The sequence below is a fragment of the Benincasa hispida genome, chromosome 6 (genome assembly GCF_027475165.1).
Source record: "Benincasa hispida cultivar pf3 chromosome 6, pf3_genome.v1.1, whole genome shotgun sequence".
Lineage (NCBI taxonomy): Eukaryota > Viridiplantae > Streptophyta > Magnoliopsida > Cucurbitales > Cucurbitaceae > Benincasa > Benincasa hispida.
This window is the reverse complement of record NC_143483.1, coordinates 11114437-11131702: the sequence shown is the minus strand read 5'-3', so window position 1 is coordinate 11131702 and position 17266 is coordinate 11114437. Positions and strand designations below refer to the sequence as shown.

General features: G+C 31.5%; 1 protein-coding gene across 2 annotated transcripts; it reads right to left on the bottom strand.

Annotated features, from left to right (window-relative positions):
* Positions 1-2155: 2155 nt before the first annotated feature.
* ATNUG2 (GTP-binding family protein) lies at positions 2156-9852 on the bottom strand. Of its 2 annotated transcripts, none has more exons than XM_039034403.2 (12): positions 9710-9852; positions 9353-9581; positions 8690-8823; positions 8166-8295; positions 6577-6737; positions 6142-6243; positions 5930-6034; positions 5293-5421; positions 3861-4001; positions 3604-3704; positions 2910-2967; positions 2156-2796 (listed from the first exon to the last, which is right to left on the bottom strand). In XM_039034403.2, exons 2-12 carry the CDS (start codon positions 9579-9581, stop codon positions 2416-2418), a joined length of 1671 nt encoding a protein of 556 aa, XP_038890331.1. In that variant the 5' UTR covers positions 9710-9852; the 3' UTR covers positions 2156-2415. The 2 variants fall into 2 exon arrangements, with proteins under 2 accessions (XP_038890331.1, XP_038890332.1); XM_039034404.2 differs by having other exon boundaries at positions 9353-9589; positions 9710-9815.
* Positions 9853-17266: the final 7414 nt, after the last annotated feature.

The window sequence follows — 17266 nt, the reverse complement described above, 5'->3', positions numbered from 1 at the left end:
GCCCCACATTCTTATTTCATAAATAGCCAAATCCCAAGTCCCTTTCACCAACGAAGTTTCCTCAAAGCTAAAAAAATTGCATCTTTTATTATTTTTGTTTGACTCCATTGCTACCTCATTATTTTATTAATATTTTTTTATTCCCTAAAAAGTAAAGATCGGCTGCCTTTTTGTTCTCTTTGTTATCCCTTCTTTTTTAATTCTTAATTTTGAATTTTTAGTTTTTTCATTTCAATAATTTAGATCATAATGTTGTTTGACGGTGAAAAGAAGACAAAACTCTTTAAAGCATTCACCATACCTTGGAATCGATATCCAACAAGATTTTTCTCCATTCTTTTTTTAAAAAATGACAAGTTATAAACTAACAATATATTATTTGTTATAAAACAATATGTTTTTCTAAATTTATTTATCATGCAATGACTCCATGAAAGATATATGCGTATCTCTCCTAGGTTTGAAATTATATTTTATAGTTAATTTCTTTGAACTTAAAAGAAAAGTTTAAAAAAAATATGGATTTGCAGAATGCATTATATTAAAAGGGAAAAAAAATGTTCAATATGATTAAGCATTGTTGCTTAAAAGCAAAGTATAGCAATAATAATTTTTTTTGCAATAATACTAATTAAACATGCTAAAAAGGACATTGTTAAAGAACCCTAAAAACGTGTGTTTACATTCTAGCAAATATGTCCTTTCTCTGTTTTTTCTTCATTTTAGAGTCCCATCACTAAATGCAATTTAATGTCGGTATATTGATGACATATTTATTATCTTAAATGAATCGTGGTCATTTTTTGACTTTCATGACCTTTAACAATTTTTAAAATAATGCATTCAAATAATTAGCAATTGTTTAATCACACTTTTATTTTTCATTTTTTTTAAGAAAAAAGTATTTCATCTTCATTTCTTGCTTTTTATTATGCCCTTTATTTTAATTTAAAAAGTGACACATATGTGTTGGGTAGCAATTTCTTATTGCTTCGTCCCTAAAGAAAATTGAAGTTTTAGGGAAAATAAAACAATTTAAAAAAAGAAGATAACATACAACATTATTACGACATTTTATTTATTTATTTATTATTATTATTATTGTGACATCAGTCTATTTTATTGGGGGCCATAAATTATTTTTCCTATTAGCGTGTTGAAAAGTTGAAAAGTGAAATTTAAAAAGAACCAAAAACTTTCTTCTAACAAAAAACTTTTGTTATATATATATATATATATATATATATATATATATTTATTTATTTTTGGCCGAAAGAGAATTAGAATATTGCAAAAAAATGACCAACTCCGGTAACCCCAACCAGTGATACTTTAATAACCAATTAAATTGGTTAAATTGGTCCAATGTCAAACACTCTAATAACCAATTAAATCGATCCATGCTAAACAAACAAAAAATTCAACTAGTGATAGAGTTTTAAGATACAAATTTAAAATTTAATTCATAGGATTTAATAATCTTCTTAGGGACGAGTATATTGTAAATCAAACAAATTTGTATATAAAAACATTTTTGAAAAAATACACGGCTGTTATCATTTTAAACCCTTTTTATAGAGGAAAATGTTTAAATTAAATGAAAATATGACTTTTTGGAAAACAATCCATCCAAATTAGCAAAAACTGTGAACACCAAAGAATGATGGTAAGACATTCCGGAAGTAAAGTTTTTAAACAATAGGCAAAGTCGATACCAAACCTGGAACTACAAAGACAAAAACAATCATTTAACCAAATATAAAATAAAACACATCAAATCAACAATGTATATTCCCAAATCAAGAATAAGAAACGTGAAATGAGAACGCCACGAAATCACACCCTACAAAATCATGGGTCTGAGCCTGTCACATACTTCCCAGAAACAGGTAAACACAAAGCTCCATTGATTGATACTATTAAAATTCTGACGATTTCAAACCCTCCCTAGTCACTATTATTTCCCAATAATCGGGGGCAAAGACATCCCTTCCTTCCCTCTCACTATTATCAGCCATCCAATTTATTATGTCCCAGCTGTAAAATGCAGAGAATTTTCAGCCTATGCTTTTCTAAAGTTGAAAACATTTATGAGGCATTTCATTTCAATAATGTGAACATGGAGGATGATTGGGCACAGCTTTCATTTCCGATGTGTTGCAATGAATAGAAATGCTTTTAATGGCCTATATCAAAATTTGTTTCCAAAGAAATGTAGAGACTAGACATGTTATATAGTATAGGGTTAACTTTTTTCACCTTCCCCAACAGATAACAACTATAGAAAAATAGAAGCTACGAACAGATGGCCTATATTTGCCAAGAGCCTAAAGAAAGAGGATAGAAGAGAAGCATTGGCAAAAAGATACAGACCAGAAGATACAGAATTAAGTAGGAAATTATCACCAGATGATCTCAGCCTGCAATTGGACGTTCATCTTCATTATCGTCATCCTCGTCTCCCGATGTTTTTCCCTCAGTGTCAGAAGGAGGAGCCTGTAACTCATTCTCTGAGACTAGAATGTGGTCCGACGTCTCGCCGTTCAACTCATTATCACTAAACAGATCCCTTTGAACAGGTACACTTCTTTGCTGCTGAGATGATATCACATTTGCAATGGCTTTGAAAGCGGCTGCAGCTTGGTTGCTATCCACACCTGAGTCTTCATCAACACAATAGTTGGGTTCTTCTGACTCGTCTTCTACTCGGGGTGGCGAAACAAAGAAGGGAAGTTTGCCCCTCTGCCAATCATGGAGGACCATTTTTGCTGCAGTGGTCAAATCAGGCTCACCACCCTGGATAGACGACCATCCCACTTGAAACAGTTAGTTTTTCATTAAAAGCATTGCAAACCAGGTAGAACAAAATAGATAAAGAATAACTACCACTTTCGGAATAAATAACATACCCTTAGAAGCTTGCCTGTCAATTTGCAAAGCTGAACTAAAAAGTCATTGTCATCCCCCCTAACATGGGAACAAATTTAAATTGATCTTCAGCATAACTTTAAAGAGATGCTAGCAATATGGTTAATAAGCAAACTACTGAATGAGAAATAATTATATAGAAAAGAAGGAAAAAAATTCTACGAGAACCATGGATGCAAGCTTTAATCATCTGTTCTGTCGCAAATAACAGCACAGTGATGCACTAACAGTAGCCGCAAACTATAAGGGAATATAGTTGAATGAGCAGAGATGATAATACTAAAGAGATTTTCATGAAAGGCTGCAACTGCATCAAGTTTTCTATCAACCAAAATGATAATACTTTTAAGTCTTGTTTTCCTACCAGAACTTCAAGTTGACCCTCTTTTATTCCCTAAACATTTAGATTGATTTTTTCTTTCCCTCCAAATAATCAAATTATATTTTTTATTCAGTCCCTACACTTCAAAGAAAATAATGATTTTGATCCTCACCTGAGGTGGACATGTAGTTGGTGGTGGGTATTGGATGAATAACAGTAAGAACCAAAATGGTATTTTGTTTTTCCTTTAAAATTGACTAAAAAGCATTTTGAAAATTCAAAGACAGTTGAAAAGTTAAATTTAAGCCATAGAATAACGGCTGAAGACTCATGAAAAAAGGATAGTCGCTCACCACTCTTTTATCTTGTACGCTCTTTCAAGGTGTTCCTTCTTCACACGCTTCAAAACTTCTCCAATATGTTCGGATGCATCCTCCAAATTTGTAACTCGTACCTAGTGCAATGTCCCAAATACCAAATTATACAGACAGTAACATAAAAAGTTAACAAGTTGACAAAAGGGTAATTGCCATACCAAGTAATTGAAAACTCTATATGATTAACAGTAAAAACAAGAAGGCAAAGCAAATGAAAATGAGAAAAAACATACCACGCCCTTAAGCACAATGTCGGTTTCAGTGTCACTATTTTGATAAACAACTCCTGGGCAGTCGATCAAGAAAATCCTCTTTGTGAGAGTTATATATTGCCAAACTTTAGTTTCCCCTGGAATAGGTGCGACTTTGCACACCTAATAAAAAAAGGGCAAAGTTCAATAAGGGAGTGAATTTAGTGCCAGATGAATCAAATGTAAGGATTCACTATATCACTGCAACAAGCAACAGAGATTGAGAAGTTCAGACAAATTTTTAGTGATAATTATCGGACCTCTCAAAAACTAGCATGGCTTCTAAGTTACACTTTCTTAGTGGTGACAACTTATGAAAGTGCTTTGTTGGACATTCAACTTGCAAGCTTCACGCCATAAATGCAGATTAGAAGTTTTCTTGTTTTTTTTTTTTTTTTTTTTGTGTGTGGACACCAGATCAGATGTATCATGTACCCATATGCTTGTAATCTTTTATCTTTAAAAAATATTTTACACTCACAAATCAAGAACACTTTCTTGCACACGAGCATATCTGAACTCCAGGTTGTTCCAAGTATTTCCATTGATGTGAAAGAAAAGTCCAAGAAGAAATTATAGATTCAGCCACCTATCAATCTCCACTCTAATATTTACTGCCTTCTCCTCTAGGTTTTCCAATTATTTTAAGACCAGTCAACAATTGGCCGCCCTGATACTTGAAATAGGCTTAACAAACAAACTGGATGTCAAACTTATTACCTTCTCCTCTAGGATTTTCAATTATTTTTACCTCAGTCAACGATTGGCTGACCTGTTACTTGAAACTAAGCTTAACAAACTGAGTGTCAGACTTGTTACCATCTCCTCTAGGTTTTCCAATTTCTTTTAGCTTAGTCAACAATTGGCTGCCCTGCTACTTGAAACTAGGCTTAACAAACAAACTGTGTGTCAGACTTGTTACCTCCAGTACCACCCCTTTCAAACTATTATTTCCAGAAATTCTCCCTCCAACTCTACTGGTAGATTCAGTATTTCTCGTACAATACTATAAAATTGATGGTCCAACACACTTTTGATTCATTGGTATGGAAATCTATCAAAAGATAATATTCTACAAGCAAGCCATATGCTCATTAACATTCAAATGAATAAGAATATTCCCTACAAAACATGTTACACCTAACAGTGGTCCACACGGAAACAGAAGATCTGGATATTGAGATTTAGGACATCCAAATTTTAGCATATTAAGATATAGGGCGTCCAAATTTCATCATGATTGTTTTGAAAGCTTAACCAGATAGAATCTTTTGTATGCTAAATAATTAGCACAAGTTTTTCATTCAAAATTTTATTCAGACATACCACCAAATGAATGTTTAAAACATTAGACAATAAAGTTTTTCATATTAACATAAAACATTGTTGATATCAAAGAAGAATGAAAACTTACATTCTTTGTCCGTAAAGTGTTAATTACAGATGACTTTCCAACATTGGGATACCCAACAAATCCCACGGAGATAGCTTGCTTGTCACTTTTTAAGCGAGCAAATTGTCTCAGCACGGATAGGAGAGAACCCTAGGAGTAACAAAAAAAAAAAGGTCTTAGAAACAAAGTTAAAGATCATGCTTCTTCTATATTGCCAAAGATGATACATCAAATGATTCCCTTGTGGATTTTCTCATATACCAATATGATCAAAACATAAGACGTCATTGAGCAACTAGAGGGAGCATAAGAGAGCTTCAGGTAACTATGTTGTTTTATAGGAGTTAAAAACTGAATATTATATCAATATGATAAACTAATATATCTCGATCTAAAGTATATGGACCAAGATGTACACTCTAGGAATGTAAAGTTCAAAGCATAAGAAACCATCTCATACAATTATAATTTAAGGACCTTTGCCTTCCAACACAGGATATGGGATGAACAAGGTTTAAGAAAAAGGCACCTGAAGCTCTTAAAAAGTTGATTGAGGATGACTTACATTTTGCCAAAAATAACCATTTCAGGTTCTTAGCAAGAAATGAACTATTATGAAGTTGGTAATACTATGGGGTCCTTGATTTAATTACAATACCTTTCCAAAGGATTTGTTGATGCTTGCATGAAATGCTAGAGTTGGATATTCTTTAGATAATACTCTAAGCCATCCCTTTGTTGCCCAAGCAGGAATCAAATCACACTGAAAATACCATTTATTAACATGTCTCAATCAGCCATAGAGAAGTTATTATAGAATTCAGAACCAATTAGATAACTTTAAAATCCAAATCAAAGATAAGGTAAAACCTTATTTAACAGAAGAACCACGTGTTTATGCTTGCAATGCTCTTTCAAATGTCTCTCTAAATGGTAACACCTTGTTCCTTGTGGATCTCTTGCATCTAGAACCTGGAACAATGACAATAATCAGAAGAGAAGTCAAATGAAAATACAAGGAACGATAGGGGCTTTGCTTTGAGTTGAAGGGAAACAGAACACAACTTTGACATGGAAAAGAAACAATTAAAAGTTTTAACACAAAAAATGTAATAATGTGCGGCTGTGCAAACTATTTGAAGACACTTTTTTTTCCTAACTAGAAATAAGGTAAACAATATTTAGGAAGATACTAGCTTTTTTACATCTCATAAACTATTAGGAAAAATATGTCTATCAGAATAGAAATTCACACACATGAAAACTGTCATCCAACTAGAGAAGAGACTAAAAACTACAACAAACCTGGACAACAACATCTGAAGAATCGATTACTTTGTAGAGCTCGCCCCATATACGTTTACTTTGACCCTTCTCAAACATAGTATGTCGAACTAGGTCTCTAAAACCATCTTCTTCACTTCCCTCTATAGTAGCATTTTCAGCATACTTTTCCTCAAAGTCATCTAAAGAACAAAGAATAGACAATAGGAAAAACAGCACTCTTAACATAAGCAATGAAAACAACAAAATTCCAATGAGAAAAGAAATACATTAATTTTTTTTAATAATATAACAATTTCATTGATCAATGAAATAATCCAAATGACATACAAAAGAGCCCTATCAAAGGGAGTACAAAAGTTGGCTCCAATTTTCTATAAGATAATTTATGCCTAGGAAGCACATATTCTTCTAATTGTGCAGAGAATCGGTATCAGATACGGATACGTCCAGATACGTGGTAGATACGTGTCTGATACGTGTCTGATACGTGATTTGAAGTATCTGATTTTATTATTTTTATTTTTAATTTTCAGATACGTGTATCTGCTTCCAGATACGTGGGTCAATTTTTTTTTTCAAATTTAAGCCTAACCACTTAAAAAACCCAACCCACAACCCATTTTATTTTAGTGCATGTCTAGGAGAGATTTTAAAATCATCAAAATTCACTTTTTCCATTTTTAAAATCACTCAAAAACACACTTTTAATTACTCAAAATTAATTTAGTTTTCAATTTTACACTTTTAAATACAATTTTCATATCATCAAAATTAGTTTTGAAGAATTAAACATGTTTCATAGTGATTTTGAAAATGACAAAAGTGATTTCAACCATTTTAAAATCACTTTCAAACATAAAAGTCCACTTAAATTGAGCAATTCAAAACAAAATAAATTAAAAATGTTAAAAACATAAAAATAAAAAATAAAAAAATAAAAACCCGAAACATAATTAAATCTCCATTCTTCCCTACTTTCACTATTTAAATCATGATTCACACACCCCCTTCATCCACAACTTCATTCTTCAATCTTCATATTCTACTTCTTTCCTATCGTCTACTCTAGTTGCTCAACAATCACTAGATGTTACTAGATTTTTTTTCAAGTTTTCACTCTCTTCTTGAATCTATTTTAATCTAACTTAAAATAAGTATTATAACAATTAACTAGACATTATATATATATACATATAACGTATCTTCGACGTATCCATATCTTAGTTTTTTAGAAATTAACGTATCGTCATATCGTATCGTATCCGTATCATGTATCCGTATCTGTGTTTGTGCTTCTTAGATTTATGCTATGATCTTTACGAGGACTATAAATATTTACACCAAAAAAGAGCAAAGAAATACAGTAAGTCAAAACAGCATCATCTGATATTTCGCATCACGTAAAAGGAAGGGTATCACTTTTATTTTCTACTTTTTGACAAGGTTCAAGGTAGAAATTTCAAATTAATATAATGAAAAGAATAACGAACGTTCGAAGGAAACAAATGCTTGAGAGGAATACTACAGAAATTGACTACTCTTCAAAATCCTAAACATTTATTTACCCGAATTCGCAAATACAAGAGACTGAGTCAATTATTTCATACCATGGGACTTGTCAGCCTTCTGAAGTAACGACTCATAGTCAGCAGCCAAAAGCTTTGGTCGCTTTCTCTTCCCCTTTGGCCCAAATGCATCTTGAAAAGGTTCTGTATCGAGAAGATGGACTCTGGATTGCTTCAGAGATAAAAGTACTGGATTAGCATATTGAAGTTAAAAACTTTCGTCTTCCTTAGTTTACTACACAATTCCCATATAACAAGATATCATAATGGATTGTCTTAGCATACATAAGGATGTCATTGAACATTCAAAGCTTCATCTATTATATGAATCAGTGAGTAAGACCAGATGCGAAGGTCAGAGATAACAACAGTAACACACTCAATGGACAATGGACAATGGACAACCTTTCTTTGTCAAGTCTTGAAAAAAATATGCAATACAATAGCTAAGAACATAGGCAACAGTGGAAAACACACATAAAAAATATATGTATAAACCTTATCTTAAAAAAAAAAGTTAATGTAAAAACACTTCAAATCAACAAATTGTAGAAAAGGTCTTCTACCTTCTGATGATCATTCAACAGGGAAAGGGGGAGCTTCCTTTCCTTCAAAATCACATTATAGCTACTTGACATCCGTTTTTCAAGCTCTTCCCGGAAAATTTCAAGCTCTTTCTGGTTTACAACTCGGGTATTCCCTATCAATTCAAGTAAATACAAATTATTATGCTTCCTCTCCAAAATCTTATTACAACAAAGTAACAGGGCATTAAGAATACAAGTTCATTAAATAATGAAGGAGAGAAATGTATGCATGGCACCATCGGGAAAAATGATTGAATGTGGCTACAGTGACAGCCCGTAATAAGCATAGACTGAAAGTTAAAAATCTACATGCCCCTAGTAACGGTACGAAATCCGTCTTGCAATTTCCTCTCATCCAACTGTGAGCCCCCGTTCTGGCGGCCTCCAATAATTTCATCCCCGTTTGCTAATCAACACAAAAGGTTTAAACGACTCGCTAATCAGCTAAAAAGAAAACTTGGCACTCCAAGCTGAGGTTCACCATCTTTCCTACAATCTCAACCAAGAACAACATATTTCGTGCCCCCTCCCCATGACAAACCCACTTCTCTCAACGGGGGACAAGAAAACTAACGAGAAGAACGAAGCAGTTCAAACAGGAAAGAAATGTAGGAAAATACAAAATAATATAATGCAACATACCGAACCAGCGGCGATCAGGTTGAATTCGTGTGTCAGGTAACTCCTTCGACTGAAGTTCATTCTTCAACACCTTCCCTTTCCGATCACGCTTTGGCCTCGTATTATACATCTTGAGACGTCGCACAGTGGCGGCGCTACGGCCATTCTTGTTCTCATTGCTTCGGTTGACGTCCAGAGAATGCTTTGGTTTCCCAGACACATTTACCTTCTTTTCCTTCTTCTTGGCCATCTTTAATTCTAATTTATGTTAGCTTATTGATATGAAAGAAAACTCCAAAAAGCAAGAGTTCAGCAAGAGTAACGACGAACAGGGATGGGGAGCCAAGTAAATTTAGCTTTATGCATCAAAATACTAACCTCTGTTTGGAACCCCTTTACTTACAACTTATAACGCTTTTCAATCTAATTTGGCCGGAGATGGAACTCCAAACAGGCTGCAAGTCGAAACCTAGGGTTTCGACAAAAAGGACTTTAGAAGAAGACGACTATAGAAATTTATTAGCTCTGCGGGACAGGGGCCGGTTCGGTTTGATATTCACTGAACCAACCACAGCGGTTCGATTCACTGACCAACCCTTCATCACTTAAAATTAATTTAATATTTAATTTTCTGACTTTGAATTATTAAAAACATGTTTCAGAGTATTTTTAAAAATTTTAAAAATGATTTTAACTATTTAACAGGTTGACAAGTGTCTCCCTAGTTCCGTTGCCAACCCTAATTTAACCATCACTTCCAAACATGCTCTAGTTAGCTTTTGGGTTTGGTTGGTCTCAAGGCCAAGTTAAACTTTTTTTTTTACCTCACATTGGACTTGAGCTCAAATGTTAATATCAAATTAAGCTGAATTAGTTTATTCAATCCAATTATCGCGATGAAAACACATGGCATCATCCGGATCTGCCTACTTAATCTTTAATTTCAATTTGGGACATATATTTGCCTTAATTAGTCCCAAATTTAAACATCTACAATTTCTTCATTAGTTTGAGAAATGGCGTAGCAATTATCTCTCATGATCTAAATTTTTCCAATTCGTTACAAAATGATGTCAATTAATTTGTAATTGTCATTAGTTTCATACATGTGTGGTGCACTTCGTATGGAGGTATGATGTACAAGGATTTTCATAAAGATGAAGACGAAGATAACTTTCCTATCCCAGTTTCATTTATTATCCTCGTGAAGATTTCTTTAAATTTTATTGGAATCGGGATGGAGACTCTTGCATATAATTCATGGAAATCGAGTTCCCCACAAATAGGGTTGTCAAAAATCTCCGAGGGTACCCGTCCCGATCGGAGACCAAAACGGGTCCTCGAATCGAGGACGGGGAGCATATCCTTGCCCTATCCCCGACCCCGATCCACCCCGAACATATATATATATATATACACACACACACATAAAACAGTAGCTTTAAGCTACTATTTTTATTTTATTTCATTTTGTTGATTTTTTTCATAATATAATTAACTTTAAGTTTGTATTAAATTTTAAAATAAAAATGTTAAAATATTTATTTATTATTAAAATAAATAAATAAAATAATAATAATATATTGTTGCCTAAAAAGTATATCATTTCAATAGAAATACAAAAAATTATTAATTTTAAATAAAATAAAAAAAACTAATGGGCAGGGGGAATTTTTTCCGCGGGGATTCCTCGACTCCTCAAAACGAGGAGTGGGGCGGGGACGGGGACGAGGAGTACATCCCCGACCCTATCCCATCCCATTGCTAGCCCTATCCACAAAGGAGTAATCCTTATTTAGTTATTTAATTAATCATATCAAAAGTAAGAAAAAAATATTATCTTTTCACTTAAAAAAACTATTAAAATGATTAATTTAAACATTTTTTTTAATTATTGCTTCCTAGATATAAACAAAATAGCCTAACAAATGATCAAATTGTTAAAATAATTGTACGGTTCAAACTTGAAACATATCAATGGTTCATTTATAGGTCAAGTTTACGTTTGGTTTATAAATTTACAAAAATAACACTTTAATCTAAAAAAATTTAGAAAATAATTATAAGTGCTCTTCGAGTAAAGTTGATCATAAGTTAACTAACATAGACATTATTAGTATAATTGAGAAAATTTAAATAATGAGGCATGTGGAAGTTCCACCACGTGCTTATTTGTTGAAAACTCATCCATGCATCAAATCAAAAAGGATTTTTTAAGGTCAATTAAGAATCGTCTGATTGTGAGTCTCATTTTATGTCAGTTAACGATATCAATCATGTTCACTCATTAACCATTTGAAATTATTTTCTAAATCCTATAAACTAAAATATTACTTTTTGAAATGTAGGCACCAAATGGAAACTTGTTCTCAAACTTAAACGTAAGAACCAAATAAAAATCAAAAGTATATTTTAACATTATGTATGTATAATCAACAACAATTATATATATATATGGGAGCAAATAGAGTGGGGATGAGAAAAGGGATGGGGATGGAGATGGGATGGGGGCGGGGATAGAGATAGGGACGAATGTCCTCGTTTACTTCTATTTTCTTTTGTATTCCTTTTCTTATATTTTCACCTAAACTAAATTTTTTCGTCTTATTAGGAATGAGTTCTTTTAAAGAGAATGGACACTTTAGTAAATAATAATGCATTTGTAAATGTAATTTTTGACCTGTAATCTTTATGATGTAAATTAGGTTAAAAACCTTATGAATGTAAAATAAAAACATATTCGTTATTACTTTAAAAAAACTCCAATTTCTTCATTCCACTGTCAACCTCTCCCTCTCATTAGTTTCTCTCACCCACTCTCAAGCTCTAGTGCAATTTCTTTTCTCCTAAATTTTCAGTAATGATTGACATTTTTGTTAAAGATATTGAACCTGTTTTAAGGTCAACATGAGATGGTATATCCACATCCTATATCATTTGGAGGCCTATTATTTTATCTCACTGATTTCAATTATTTGTGGATTCATTTAGGAAAATGTTTCGTATCTTACTATCATTTTCCTCATCTCAATGTTTGAACATACTCAATCAAAACTCCCCAGACATCAGAAAAGACATAAGAACTCCCTACATCCTAGATCATCTCAGCCCTCAAAACAGCCTCATTTAGTTTTCTTATATTTTTTTGGACAATCACTTTCTTTTCTTAGTTTTATTTTTCTAGTAACTTATATAGTGGATTTTCTTTTTTCATTTTTGTTATAGATTTTGAATTTCTTCTCCATTTTCCTCTCAATATAATTTTTTAACATCTCTTATGCTTTCTACAACTTATCCCGTGATTTCTTTTCACACTTTTTGTTATTTGGTTTTTTGTTTTTTGTTTTTTGTTTTTTTTTTTGCTTATTTTCTTTCAAACCTTTATGAAGATCAAAATATATAAATTCAAATTGGGTTTCACACTCATAACTATGGTAATAAACATATTTGCAATGAACTTGTCATTCAACTTTCCATTAGAAAGAAAAAAAAAATTGTTTCCACTAATGATGGAATCTTTCTTGCATTTCCTCGTAAACATTGAAAATTAAGTGAAATATTTTTCTTGCAATGAGAATGTGAGGGAAAAAATCCAAAAACTTAAGGCCCTGATTGTTTCGTGATCTGAAAATTTGGTTTAAAAAATAAAGATTTCGGTAAAAAAACAAAAATGAAAATTTCTTTTTCACAATATCCGAAACATGATTGGTTCAATTTAAAATTTTGAAATTTGAATTCAAAATTCAAAAATTATGTTTGGTTGTGAATTTGAAAATGCAATAGAAAATTATTTTGGATTTCGTAAAATTCATTATTCTAGATAATAATAATAATAATTAAAAATTAATATAGCCTTTCGTTATTATTATGAACTTTCATTGTTAATAAAGAAAGGAAATATAATGGAGAGAGATTACATGATGAAAAACTTTCTAATCTCTTGAAATACAAGTGACAAAATGTATAAAGAATAAAGAAATCTTTTATGAGAAAATAATATAAATAATTTTCATCAAGAAAAAGTAAAAGAAATCCTTTATCAAAAAAGAAGATCCTACAAATTTGTAGGATTTATGTTGATAAGTTGTTACATGAGTTAAATTAGTGGTAAGTATATTCAGCTTCCTTAAGATATTTTAGAATAGAAATTTATAAGAGAGATAATTTGTAGATAGAAACAAACTTCTCAACTTGGAGAAAAAAATTGTAATATTCAATTTGTAATTTGTGTAATCCGACATAAACGTGTGTTTGCAAAAAAACGTTCATAATTTTTTAAAATAAAGAAAATGGGGTATTTTAAGGGTTGTTTTTGGAAATTTTCTTTGAAAATAAGTATACTAAACACGTTTTAATGATTTCCCTTGTATTTTTTGTTTTTGAAAAGTTCATAGAATTTTTCTTGAAAAATTTTAAAAGCTTAAACAATTCATTCGTAAAAAATTTATCGCATATCCTCGCAACGAGAATGTGTGGGAAAAGTTTTCCGAAAGCTTCAAAATTTGGTTTATAAAAATGCTAAGCATCTTTCTTTTATTGCACTTTCTGGCAGGAGATCAGGTAATTAATTTCCTTTTAGATATTATGAAAATTCGACTAATTTTATGTATGGAATCGAACAAGAAAAATTTTATCATCCAAAATTTTGAGTTTGGATAATTTTTTTTGCACTTTTTAGCTGCAATAAAAATTCCAACATCTCAAATTTTAAGTTTTAAAAATTTTCTTGCACTTTCTTATTACAAGAAGCTTCGAGAAAAATTCAAGCATATCAAATTTTGGGTTTACATGAATTTTCTCGCACTTTCTTGCTACAAGAAACTATAAGAAAAATTTAAGCTCCTCAAAAATTGAGTTTATGTAAATTTTCCATCACTTTCTTGTCAAAAAAAAATTCAAACACCATAACCTCATTTGAATTTATATCTTTTGGTCTTATTAGGGGTACATACGGTTCGATTCAGTACTTGGTTTTGTCTAAGATCGGACTAAATTATCCAGTTCGATGCGGTCCGATCCGATTCGATGTTTTTGTCCAACTTTTGGACACCCTAAATTTTAGTGATATGGGTAGGTTCATCAAATAATAGAGGAAATTCTAGCATGTAAACAATTTATCAATAGATTTTTTTTCCACACGAGAAGAAAGGAAAAAAAAAACTAAAAATGGTGGATAAAATGTTTCTAGGTATGAGGGAAAAACCATTATTGTAAATTAGAAAAAAAAATGTAAGAGAATGAAATTTTAATTAAAAAAAAAAAAAAAAAACGAGGTATGTTGCAGAAAATGTACGAGATTTAGGTTGGAAAAACATTGAGAGAAAAATAAATAAAAAAAAAAAAAACCAAAATCTATGACAAATATGAAAAAGAAAATCTACTATGTAAGTTGCATGAAGTTGTCAAAAAGATGTAGAGAAATAAAAAAAAAATCCAAAATATATAACAAGAATGTAAATTCTTAGTATAAAGTTTGGAGAATGGAGAATGATACTAGAGCCTTGAGAGATATTGAGAGAAACTGAGATTTGAGAGACAGATGTGGGTAAAATGAAAAAAAAAATGTAGTTTTAGAAAATAATTATGAAGATTTTTACATTGAAGGGTAAAATAGTCATTTTATACCTCGAGTCTTATTAGTCTTCAAAAATGAAAAGCATCCTAAATATCTTCAACCCTTGTTTTTTGGGACTATATTTGGCAATTTCTCTAGAATTTTTCTGCTAGAGTCTTTCTTGCTACAAGAAAATGCAAGAAATTTTGCATAAACTCAAAATTTGAGGTGCTGAGATTTTCTTTCAATTTCTCATAGTGAGAAAGTGTGAGAAAAATTACAGAAACTCGACAAATTTCCAATTTCTATCTTCATAAACGCATAAAAGAAAATAAGTAATGAAAAATGTATGGTGCACGTTAATAATGTTATAAATAATGTTACAACATTCCACAAAACAATTACCAGAAATAAAGTGCATATAAAAGAACATTAGAGATTTGTAACTCAGTTCGGTGAAATCCACCTACGTTTGGGAGTAGTGTGCCCAAGAACGATAACTTCACTAAAATCAATGATGAACAATTACAACTTAGTACTTATCTATAATAGTTACACGATTACAGTGACTCCTAAACAACTCAATCATTCAACCATTCACCTAGGCTCCCGTAGATTTGAGACTCCTTCTCACAATAACTCAAGCTCCCCTTAAGTTATGGTATTAGCCTAAAACTAGGACTCCTTATTTAGAAGACTTGAGCTCCCCTCAAGTCGTGAGACTCATTCTCACTCTAATTGTATCTTTTCTTCTTAGAGCAAACTCCCATTTGCTCGAATAACTTAGGCTCTCCTTAAGCTTGAGAATCCTTTCCCAGATGAATCACAATACGTATACGATGAGTAACTTGAAGTACGTCTTCAAACAATGCAACTCTCTCTCCTTCCCACAACTATAATTCCAATTGCGACCAAATACATACAACAATAGAATGCAATAATGCTCATAACACAAAATCGGCCAACCCTAGACGAAGGACTAAATGTCCTTTAAATATGCACAACGGGTACATGGATGAACAACCCTAACTTCCAAAGCAGTCGCACATAGAAAAGGAAAGAGATTGACAAATGATACTGCTGAAAGATAATTCTAATAAGGAAAGTATTTTGCATAATCAACATTTTCGAAAAACACTCCTTTACTAGAAAACCACCAATGCAGAGACGTCTTAGATAACATCTGTAAAACTTAAACAAATATTGTCAATCATAAAATATCTAACAAGTAAGCAAACCCAAAATAACAAAATGTGAAGAAAAACCATTAGGTAAGTAGCAAAAAAACGTAAGAGAATGAGGTTAGAAAAAAAAATATTGAGAGAAAAATGAGAAGAAGTCCAAAATCCTTTTTTTTTTTTTTTTTTTTTTTTTTTTTTTTTTTTTTTTTTAAAAAAAATCCCCTATATAAGTTGTAGAAAAAAAAGTAAGAGAAGAATGTGGTTGTCAAAAAAATGTTGAGAAAAATGTAGGTAAGAAAACTTAAAATCTTTAGCAAAAATGCAAATCCTTACCAGAAATAATTTTGAAGTATAAAGAGTGATACTAGAGCTTGAAAATGGTTAAGAGAAACCAAAGAATTGAGAGAGATGAAAGTGGAATGAAGAAATTGGAGTTTTAGAAAGTAATAATGAATATATTTTTATTCTTAAGGGCAAACTAGTCCTTTTATATCCCTAAAAGACTGTTTGGAGCACCAATTAGAAGTTGGTGAAGTGGGTTATTATAGCCAACTCTATGTTTGGGGCATCAAATATAATAGTAGTATGTACAACTATATACAACATAAATACTATTTCAAAACCATATTTGCTACAGTATTTACTATTTGTCACTCATCTTCTGTTTTCTTCTTTGCTACAGTGTTTACTATTTTCTGCCTATACAAAAATGGTTTACACCCCAAGCACAAATTACTGTAACTCAAACTAAAATAATATATACCCCACACACTTATTATTATAACTCACTGACTATTATAACCCACCAACTATAATATCCACAGATCACAATAACCAACCCAGTGCCCCAAACAACCCCTAAGAGTCCTATTAATCTTCAAAATTCAAAAGCATCCTAATTGTCTTTAATTCTTATTTGTTTAGAGTTAATATAGCAAAATGAGCACACTTATTTATAAGTATAGCAAAATTCACTGTTTATAGTGATAGCTATCAATGTTTATCACCAACACTGATAGATGTCTAATTACTTTTTTCAAAGGGAGATTTTCCAAAATAGAAAAATAAGGAAAATTATTTCACAAAATAGCAAATTTTTTTTAATAGACTAATAGAGGTTGATAGAAGTCTATTAGTGTCTATCAATATTTTTTTGCTATTTCTGTAAATAGTTGTTTTTCTATTCATGAAAATTTTCCT

What these genes read in the sequence shown, in the direction of transcription:
- ATNUG2 (XM_039034403.2), bottom strand. Translation starts at nt 9,581, where the DNA reads ATGGCCAAGAAGAAGGAAAAGAAGGTAAATGTGTCTGGGAAACCAAAG. An exon ending in ACCTGATCGCCGCTGGTTCG is followed by an intron (nt 8,824 to 9,352) that starts GTATGTTGCATT and finishes TTGAATTGATAG; the next exon opens with GGAATACCCGAGTTGTAAAC. An exon ending in TGGTTCTTCTGTTAAATAAG is followed by an intron (nt 6,035 to 6,141) that starts GTTTTACCTTAT and finishes TGGTATTTTCAG; the next exon opens with TGTGATTTGATTCCTGCTTG.